This window comes from Pelodiscus sinensis, chromosome 6 (assembly GCF_052426305.1).
Source record: "Pelodiscus sinensis isolate ZL-2025 chromosome 6, ASM5242630v1, whole genome shotgun sequence".
NCBI classification, from domain to species: Eukaryota; Metazoa; Chordata; order Testudines; family Trionychidae; genus Pelodiscus; species Pelodiscus sinensis.
The window spans coordinates 43,914,935-43,925,950 of record NC_143057.1 but is presented as its reverse complement, the minus strand read 5'-3'; the positions used below and the strand labels follow the sequence as shown (position 1 = coordinate 43,925,950).

Below are 11,016 nucleotides of genomic sequence, written 5' to 3'. Positions count from 1 at the left end.
CCCTTGTGCATCTAGCTCACTGCTCCAACAACGGTGTGAGAAAAAAATCATGCCAGAAATGTAATGAGTGATTCTTCTTGCTGAATATCTGTAAATTCTACATTGTGCCAGTTTATTTACCAGGCTATGCATTATTCACTCACTAAAGAGCTGGTTGAGAATTCAATACTTTAATCAAGAAAAATCACCTTTTCACAACAACATCTCTGCCACTACTTTGGCTGAGGACACATCCATTTGGGTTTGTGTTGCAGCAAAGCATTTATAGGCAAGCTCCTGTTGTTTTGCATCTTCATTCACCATTAATTCTCCATACAGATAAACACCCATAGCCTGCAAGAGGAAGAAAACAACCATTTGTTACATAACCCATTACAGCTAACTCGTTTGTTTTTAAGTAAGCTTGTTCATACAGCACCCCAACAATGCATATAGTATTGAATCTCATTTCACATTAACTGTACATATTTTTTTCTCCAAAATACCGTTCTCGGTCTCAGAGACAATTCCATCCGAGGAGGATTGTCTATATTACATTAAGTATGTTATCAAAAAAAATTTACACTGATAATTGCTAGCTAGGGATCTTCTATCAGGAAAATGCTTTCCTGCTCTGTTTTTAACCCCGCTTTTCAGGTTGAAGTTCTTGGTGTCTCTTATGCACCAACAGACCTATTTCTAAATATCTCCTGATAGAAATTTGAATGATCTTTAGTAGTGTCTTTCCCAGATGGGATCTTTCCAAATGAAGACATGGAGAATGCTCACTGGTGTGTGTCAATTAAAACAATCCATTCTGAGACACCTACTTAAATTTTGATAACTGAAAATGATAGATTTCTGGTTCAGGCCTGTCCCTTCCAGTAGATGAGCATATAGCAAGCTCAACGCTGGACTGGTAGGAAAAGGAAAAGCTCTTCTTAATGCTGATTTTGAAAGTCTCAGGAAGAAAAATTATGGGATGAAACCTTGTTCTTACTGAAGTCAATGCAATCAAGATTTCACCCTGGATTACCATATCCTTAGAGCCCTGAAAAATCTGCAGATATACCAGGGTTTGCAGATGCAGATTCAAATTTCGTATCTGCAAATTTGTGGATATCTGCATCTATGGACACAGATACAAATTTTCTATTTAGGCTGGGCTCTACATATGCTTTTCTGAAGATGCAAATCGCTTAAGATAGACTGACACTGATCTTGATCTTGCAACTGAACTGAGTATGGACTGCAAACAACATATATGCAAACTCAGTCCAATTATGTTGACCAGAGTTTTTACAAACATCAAGTTAACTCTTAAGGTCATGGTTAAGAGAACAATCATGATTAGTACATGGTGGGTATTAATATTCAATATAACATAGCAGTTAATGCAGGGGTGGGGAATACTTTTTGATTGGGGGGAGGGAAGCTACAACAAGAATTTGGAAAGTGGTCCAGGGCTATACTCCTCCATATTAATGGAGAAGGTGCTGTGTCTGGGATGGAGGTTAGGCGCAGAAGGGAGCCTGCAGTAAACGATTGGGGTACAGGAGGCAGTTGTGATTGGGGCAAGGGCTTGGGGTGCAGGATCTGGGAGGGGATATGGCTGCAGGATGGGGGGGGCAGAAGGTTTGGGTTGTAACTAGGGATGTAAACAAGTAGTAGCTGTCAAAGCACCCCAAAGGGGGTGGAGGAGCAGGAGTCGGTGCTGCAGGGAGCTGGCTTAAGAGCCGGTTCTCCCAGCACCAGCTCCATGGTGATGCCTTTCCCCTGCTATCAGAGGTGGGTGGGTGTTCAAGAGGAGAGGCTACTGCAAAGCAACCCGTCTGCGGGGAGCTTAGCTCCCCCTCTACAGAGAGGCACTGCTCCTGGACCAGCCTCTGTCTGAGGACAGAGGCTTCTGTGCAATCCTACCCGCAGCAGCTTCTGTATCAGACAACATCATGGTATTGAAGGGGGCTCCCCAGGAGTGGGGCCAGATTGCGCTGGCTGCTGGCCCCAACCTCAGGGGCTATAGAATAGTTGAGTAACTGCTAAGAATTCATTTGCTTAGTTGACTATTCAGTTACCCAATAGCTAACATCTCTAGTTGTGACATGGAGCAGAGGGTTGGTGTGTTAGAGGCAGATTCTGGCTGGGAGACTTACCTGCTTGACTCCCAGCCAGCAGCCTTCTCAAGCAGACTCCTTGCCTGCCCAGCCCCCTAACTGGCTACAGAATCCATGTGGTTTTTTAGCAGCTACAAGCATGAGGGGAGGATGCCTCCCAAGCTGCCTGTTAACAGGCAGCTCCCATTGGCCAGAAATCAGATAATGGAATTGTGCTGGAGGCAGGAGCAGCGCATGAAGCCTCTCCTCTTTTCCCTAAGCCCCGCAACAACCACTTCACCCCTTTTCTCAGCGGGGGGGGGGGGGGGGGGGAAGAGGAGGCAGGGAGTCTGCCTGATGTCTGTGGGCCAGATCTGGTGGCTTTGGGACAGGGTTGCCAACCATCAGTAAATTTACAAACAGTCTGTAAAAAGCTAGCCGAAATTGGACATGTCCGTAAAGTCCGTAAAAAAATTGTTGGTGTCCACAAAAAGCGCAATACATTTTCAAAAAACAGCAATTATTCTATAGCAATTAAGTTTCTTCTGTGCTGCTTCAACCATTTTACTGCGGAGCAGTGGAAATTGGACATTTTAGTTGTTTATTTAGCTCACTTTTGAGCCATTTATGTCATCTTAATATAAAAATTACGTCTGTAAAAAAAATTTGCCTGTAAATTTCTCCCATTTTGTCCATAAATGAAATTTCTGTGGGTTGGCAACTCTGCTTGGGAGTCTGCATCTGGCCCGCAGAGGCTATTTTTCCTAGGCCTGAGTTAGTGCTGAAAAAAGAATAAAAAAGTTATCACTAGAAAAAGATACATTTTAATTTATTTATTGAAACTTTCTCTTCCAACTGGCTCTAGAAATTATCAGGATTTTACCACTGACAAAACTAAAATAAAAACAATAGTGGACAATGTTGTTTGCCTTAGAACTTCTGTGGCAGTATGCCTGCTAGAGTTCTATTCTTTTTGGCAAAGAATTTCTAAATATTTGGATTTTGTTCCAAATCAGAATGAAACCAAATTCTGAAATATAAAATCCTCCATAAAATGCAGTAAACTACACGTTTTCTGTTATTCCCAAATAGGATGAAATAATCACAGTTGCATTTTCTGTAGGCTTTGAAAATAGCAATGTACTTTATGATCAGTAAGACCAACAAAGTGCTTTGATTTCACACGCAATCAATCCAGAACTTAGCTGTGCCACAAACTGTACACCATGCTGAAGTAAGTTAAAAGAAAGATGATTTAAAATATTCTTTCCTTACGAAGCGGAAGACTGTTGATCCTTATTTGGCATATTCACTGTTCTAAATATACCGCTGTTCAACTTGGCTTCTAATAGAAAGCTGCATCTATGGGGCCTAAATGCCAGTTTCTATATATCTGAGAACTTTTATATAATAATTAAAATGTGCACAGTATGTACATACGTTTACACATGTTTACATAATGTGTTTATCAAATTGTTTGCTGGGAATTTTAGACTAGTTCTCTGTCTTGTGCATATTAGGAGTATAATCTAGATCTAGAAGATTAGAGTTCAGGAGACTGCACTCCAGTAGCGTGACAATCTTTTGTCACAAAAAATACATCTTGTTTGATTAGCCATAAAAAAAATTCACATTTCAAATAAAGAGTAAAGTTTAGTATATTGAATGTAGCTGGAATATCCTGCAATTCTTTTTTTAATTGGGGTGTTTGTGTGTAAATGCTTTGTTTTTGCAAAATATTGTGAGAATGTACATATTAAAGTTAAATGTTGAGTAAAAATAAATGCAAGTGATCTTGTAAGGACAGAATAATTTAGGCTCTATTGCATATATGCAAAATCTGCACAAGATAGGATTCCTTGACCTTAACTGAACAAGAGTCTTACATTTAATCCATGCTTAAACGTAGTTCTAACTGAGGTTTTACCTAATCTTAAAATCATTTCCTAACCTAAATTTCTACCTGAGCTATAACCTGGACTGTTAACTTGATTATAAGAAGGTTTTGCTCTATCCACATTCATTCAGCCAAGCCAGGTTTTTACAGGGTTTGACCAAACAGTTTAAATTGCTTACCTACCATTGTTAAACCAGCATCTTTTGCCTAGAAAGACAGGACCTTGGAAACTATTTTTGGTAAAAAGTTGATATCTGAATTTGATTCACAGAATAACTGACAATTCACAGCTAGAGAGGAAGTTAAAATCAGTTTATATTCTGACACAACGTTACTATGAAAACATTAATAAATAAAACTAACCTGATCTTCCCTAAGAAATGTCTCAACCTCAGCATACCTTGTTGTGTATTTGTGTTTAATAATAAGCTCACACCATCGATGCCGAACCTGTGGAAAAGAAAAACGAGTATTAAACATACACTCTGTATAAATATGCACTCAACTACAATTTGTGAGCATTCTGGAGAAATGACAGTTTGTGAAACATTTTCAAGTACTTCAACTTCAATAAGACTTGCTAATCTGGCTGAAAAATCTGTGCGCCCCTGAATATGGACACAAATGAAGTTCCTATGTTTAAGGGCAGATGCTGCTTACAGCATTGAGTTATGTGTCTCTGCAAACCATTAAATACATTAAATATACTAAAAATAAAGTGTGCAAAGAATAAAATCTATAAGCAAGATTTTAACCCCCAAAATATTTGGGGAAAAAAATGTCAAAATAATCCAAATCACAACAAACCTGTTGAATTGGTGATGTGTTTTAAAAATATATATTATTCTACAAAACTGCCTTTTTAAAGTTACACTTAGCATTAGAATAAATACTTTTCTCTTATAATTTTACAAAGATGAAAGTTATTGCTTCAAAGCAGACAGATTTAGGCAAGTGTCTAGTGCAAGCGCATGAGGTTAAACACATTTTTGTACAACTTGTATCTGAGGGACAAGTGCTGCATGTATGCCATCATGAAAAGGATCGAAGTTAAATGAGAAATAATGAAACAAAAAGTTTACATTTCAGTAAACCAGTGTTTTGCCAATACAGCTTTAAGCTACTTAATTGCTGTACTGAATGCACTTTGATTAAAGCAATTAATGTTTGCAAACAGCTAGTGAATGATATTGCTACTACAGTGGGCAAAGTGGCAAGTGCAGCTTTTTAAAAAGCTTTGGCATGCTTTGTATTGCCTGCATCTTTATACCTTTAAAAAAATATTTTAAATAAAAATAAAATAAAATTTTTAACCATTCATTTCTCAGGCTTTAAGTGTCATCTTACACTGCACCAAGATTTCTTCAATTATAGTCAAAGAGCCAGTCAAACATTTTATATTCTGCAGAGGGGTAACTGAGTTAGTCCATAACAAAAAAAGTTAACACACAACAAATAGTCTGGTAACACTTTAAAGACTAACAAAACACATAGATGGTGGTATTAGCTTTTGTAGGCAAAACCCACTTCTTCAGATGACCACAGTATAATGAGTCCTGATCCAAGGATAAATAAGGGAAGGAGGGAGCATAATCCTGAAACCCATCCCTGCAATCAGCTCTGCTGCCAACTCTGCACACACATCTATACGAACGATTTCATCACTGGACCCAATGACATCAGCCACAAAATCAAAGGCTCATTTAACTGCACATTTACTACTGGGATCAATGCCAGCAATGCCCCACTGCAATGTATATTGGCCAAACTGGACAATCTCTACAGGAAAGAAATAATGGACACAGATCAGATATCCGTCCGAAAAGACAATACACAAAAGCCTGTTGGAGAACACTTTAATCTTCCTGGATACTTGTTAATGGATCTTCATGTCGCCGTTTTGTTTCAGACCAATTCCACAAGCCAAATACACAGAGAAGGATTGGAACTTAGCATAAGAATTAAACTTGTGAATGAAGTTAATGGTCTAAACAGGGATACTGGATGGCTCTCACACTATTTTCCACCTTTTAATAACTTAACCAACCAACCAAGATGCTAATGGTTCTTAATGGACTCCTGTAACTACTTGAACCATCTACATGTTTTATTAGTCTTTGAATTGCTACTAAACTAATTGTTGTTTTTTTAAGTTTTATCTACTTACTGTCCCTCTTTTCCTCTCCCCCCCCCCCTTATTTATCCTTGGCTCTGGACTCATTATACTCCGGTCATCTGAAGAACTGGGTTTTGCCCACGAAAATGATACCATCTACATGCTGTGTTAGTTTTTCAAGTGCTACTAGACCAGTGTTTCCCAATTTTATTTGGCCACTGAACCCTTTTAAACTCAGAAGAATTTCAAGGAACCCCTACGGGGCGGTGGGAAGAGAGGAGGGGGAATTTGTCAAGCCAAAAAACCCCCACACACATACCACCAGGAAAAAACAAACAAAACCCCGGGGAGTGGACCAGGGAGACCTGGGGGCCAAAATGCAGTCACGCATGTCCCGAGCAGCCTTTGGAAACACAGAGCAGAAGAAGGGGAAGGGAGGTGCCTGAAAGCCAGCAGAAAACCAGAGAAGGAGCCGGCGTCTTTGCGCACTGGCTCCTCTTTGTCTCTTTAAGGGGGGAGGAGGGAAGTGATCAAGTTCTCGTGGAATCCTTACTTTCACTTCGCGGAACCCCAGGGTTCCGCAGAGCACCATTTGTTGCTTCAGGTTTTTTTTTTACTTTATATTCTATTACTGACATAGCATTCACTCAAAAATAAAACAGTTAAGTGTATTAAAAACCTATATTGCAGCTTGCTTTTACTGCCTTGCAAAGGGGAGACATAACGGGGCCAGCGTCGACAGGCCCAGGGCTGAATCACTCAAGTCCTGGTAGGTTGGGCATGGTGTGGGATGAGTCCAGAACCTTATTACACCTCTTGGAGTGGGACTAGCCCCCTTCTGTCATCTTTTCCTTGCATGGTACCGTGGAATGGGATTGGTGCCAGGAGGATGAGCACGTCATCTGTGCCATGGAATGGTGCTGGTGCTGCTTTTCAGGGAGTGGTGCACACAAAGTGGCTGTCTGAGGCCTAAGTACAGACTCTGAGGATTTAGTTTTAAGTTGCTGGTCCCTCTCCTTTTTACCCCACAGCAGCACTGCATTTATCTCACATGTGATCTCTGACACTTCAAGCACATGGTGTGAAGATCCCCTCAGGAAATGTTTGCCACCTTTGCGCACACTGCTTGAAACCCTAGGACTCCAGGAGCACGAACAATAAGAGGGGGAACTTCCTCCTAAACTAACTACTCTAAAGTAACCTGAACTAATCTACACAACAGAAACAACTAAAGAATGTTATGCTAGGGACTAAATATTTGCAAAGCAAGAAGTCAGAAGCTCCAACAACAGTCACTGGCGTGACCCAACGGACACCACGAGGAAAAAGTCATCCGATAATCATGCACACCGTACACACACACGTATTGGAATGTACATGTGCAATCATTCAAAGAACCACCAGGGGAAATGAAAGTAGGTCTTTCTTTCAAATAAGGGGACACTTTAGTCAATTTCAAGTTGATGCAGTCTGTTACTTAAAGCCCTACAAAACCCATAAGTCTTTGTTCACCCTTTATCATTACTGCAACAAAGGATACATTCTGAACTTCTAAGGATTCAGTAGTCAGCTATCATCAACTTTGCATCACAGGAGGGAACTTCAGATGCTTATATAAACTGAATTGACAGTCTCATTAAAATCATTAACAAGAGATGAATGGTTGCAGGCTTTGGAAAATTTCTCCTTGTGTCCTTGATTTCTTTACTGTGTGGCCTCTTCCATAAAATGCTGGAATGCAGCTTCTTATTACAACAAGGAACTAAGGAAATTCAGGGGTCTGGGTAGAGGGGGATGTGGAGTTAAGTGTTTAGACTCATTTATTAAACACCTAGTAATAAGTACATAAGACAAACAATAAAAAGGCTACTTGTGTGCTGAGGACATATTCTGTTTCTTACATAGTTACTGCTGATGAGCTAAAAATATTAAAAGCTTACATGCAGAACAACTGTGACTGTACGAAAGAGAGGGTCTTACTTTACAGAAATTACTCGTTTAATACGTTTTCACTTAACACGTTTTTGCAATAGCATGATTCTTTTTAGGGAACGTTTTTTGAATAACGCGACCGTCCCCAAAATAACACGAAAATAATCAAGTGGCAGACTACTTCGTGTGGCAGTATAGGTTGGTGAAAACAGTGGTAATACGCATGAGTGGATGAATACACGTGGTCACAGCGCTCCTCCACTCACTCGTGTGTTTATCTTTGTGTTTTAACAAACCACAGTGACTTGTGTTGCTAGATATCTAATGTTGACGTTGATGACCGAGCACCAACAAAAAATTGACTTTGCCACCACCGCATGAAATACAACCCCCACCTTTTCCATTATTTTTAATGGGAAAATGGACCCCGCATAGCATGTCTTCGCTTAGCACGAACATTTTCAGAAACGCATCTATAGTGTTAAATGAGGAATTACTGTATACGGGTCATTCCCGCTGTACATCGCTCCTGTATATGTTGGTTTCACACTAAAGTTGATGAATTTAGGAATGGTTTCCTCCCATTCCCCGATCTTATGTTGCTCAGAACAAAAATTTGTTCAAATGCAAGTCAGCAGCTTGAATGCAAATCAAAGGAATTCCTCACTTTACTCCCACTTTTTTGGAACGTATCTTGGACATATAGCGGGGCCTGTATTTGTGTCCTATATACTATGTTAACTGTGTTATATATTCTATACGTTCCTTGCTAGTATATCTTTATCATTTGATTATCTTGGAACCATCTCCTTAGACCCTATCAAGGTTCTGTATGTGACCCATAAGATATTTTGTGTGCTGTTGCCCATGTATACTGTTGCCAAGATTTTACTGGTTTCCACCCACATCATGGTTCCCCCCCCCCCAACACACACACCAATATTACTAAAATAAGACACACATAAAGCAAGGGCACATGAAGTGAGAAGTATACTGACTGGACACCGCATTCACTGTGAAAGTCATGTGCTCCTACTGCACCCAAAGCACTGCTATGGTTCAGTTAGAACACTTCACAATTTCTAAGTACGCCAACGCCGTTAGCAAAACTACCCTATCTTAGGAAAACATCTGAGATGAAGGAGGGACACTCAAGTGCCCCACTCACTAACCTAAACTGCCCAACACGGCCTTAAACTATTGCTTCCTACACAGGATACTTGCTATTGGCACTAAACATTTTAAAATATTTAGTAAAAATTATGGCATTCAGCTAACCTTTTTTTCTGACTCTGAGAAGAAAAAAAAATAGTACTGTCCTAATTCCCAGTTTTCCAAAATTGAGGTTCATAGAATCACCTGTCTAGATAGAAGCATCATGTTTTATCCCCAGATTGCATGTTCGCCTCTTTTCACAAAGCCCAAAAAGCACTTTCAATGGAACAAACTGCAGGAGAACCAGTCATTAACACTTTTGCAAACACAATATTCCAATAATTCCCAACTGCTTTCTAATCCATCATATGCAGTGACTGCCAGTAAATAGTGGGCACAGCTGAAGATTGTTTAGCTGTGAGAGGAGCTAAGGCTCACTTTGAGCATGTACTGATCAAGTTGTTTTCTAACATGATGCCAGATGTAATTTGTTCTAAACTACAAGTACATGGGGTTCAGCACCAATTCAGATACTCTTGTTATCAACACAGCAACAGGTAATTTCTCTGGTATAGATCATGCACTAATGTCTTTCACAGTAAATGAAGTTTCACACACATGAAGAGAAAAAAAACCTCAGTTCCCTACTTTCCATCTAACTCAAAGCAAACACCACCGTTTTGTTACATAATAACCGAGTCATGTTTATGAGCATTTTAATGAACATATATAAAAGGAAATACTAAAAACTAAGTCTGTGGTGTGACTGAAGTACCTATACTCTATCCAGTCTAAGCTCTTCTGTATCTATCCCTCAATGGTCCAAAGGGAGAGGAAAGGTGGCAGCAAAGATTCAGTAGTGAAAATAAAATTCACTGCTCTTCCTCTGATGTTGAGAGCCATGTCAAACTTTCCCTTCTGATTCTACACATTTCCTTGCGCTCTTCTGCATGGCTCAAAGATGCACCATGTGTCTTTTTGGTTAGCTGTACCATATTCAGCACCAACTGAACCTGAGAAGTTAATTCACAGCAACTTTTCTGGTTGCTGCTGGCAGAGTTGATTGTTCTTTACTTTTGTGTAAACTAAAGACTCTTACGTATTCCTAATCTGAAATAGCACCTGTAACCATGCACAAACTCTAGGTCTGGGCTTGTAAATTGCAAGACCTAAATGTCAAAATCTGACATGTAATTCATGTTTTCAGCCTCAGAATCTAGGTTTATGGTTGTCCTTTTGTCTTTCTCAACCCTGGATGCTCAGGACAGGAGAAGGGAGGAGAAGTGGTCTGGGAGCTGTGGAATTCTCTGCAGGTCTCATACAAGGTCACCTGATAGGTCATCTTGAGCTACTAAACATATTCTTCCCTTCCAACTGAGACTATGGATTATGCTGAAGTGTCTGATCAATTTTCATTCAATAACTGAACATTTCCTGCAGCTATATGTGAGCTTTAGAAAGGATCCCACAATGTGGTCAGCACAAGTTGAGTTTAAGCATTGTTATAGATGGCTCAGTTGAAAACATGCCATTTCAACTTAGTCATTTAACAATATTATCAAAGTGGAGGGGGGTTTTGTTTTGCTAGCTTTAAGATAAAGCCATACATGGATGCTGCTGTCAGGTTGCATTGAATGCCAAATTTAAAGCTTAAAAAAAAAAAAGCCTAAAGAGCAAGACCAAAATAAAAAGTGTTTTTTTTATTTAGCTTTTAGACCAATGGATAATTCACTGTAGTGTTGTTCATAACCCAAATCCTTCAGTATTTTGCTAGTGCAAGTGAAATTGCATATGAAATTGACTAGAAAAAGTTTTTGCAAACCTATAAAATTCAAAACAAAAAG

At 39.6% G+C, this 11,016-nt stretch overlaps 2 protein-coding genes across 7 annotated transcripts in view; one reads left to right on the top strand and one right to left on the bottom strand.

Moving 5' to 3' along the window:
* Positions 1-11,016, top strand: part of FANCC (FA complementation group C) — a 168,248-nt gene that overhangs the window by 148,781 nt on the left and 8,451 nt on the right. The window lies entirely within an intron of this gene.
* The window catches only part of AOPEP (aminopeptidase O (putative)), a 354,788-nt gene continuing 343,923 nt past the window's right edge, over positions 152-11,016 (bottom strand). For all 6 annotated transcript variants that reach the window (XM_089779254.1, XM_089779253.1, XM_025177848.3 and 3 more), the window contains 2 exons: positions 4,333-4,419; positions 152-333 (listed from right to left, as the gene is read on the bottom strand). In XM_089779254.1, coding sequence (XP_089635380.1) covers positions 193-333; positions 4,333-4,419 — 228 coding nt within the window. In that variant the 3' untranslated portion in view covers positions 152-192. The remainder of the gene's footprint in view (positions 334-4,332; positions 4,420-11,016) is intronic.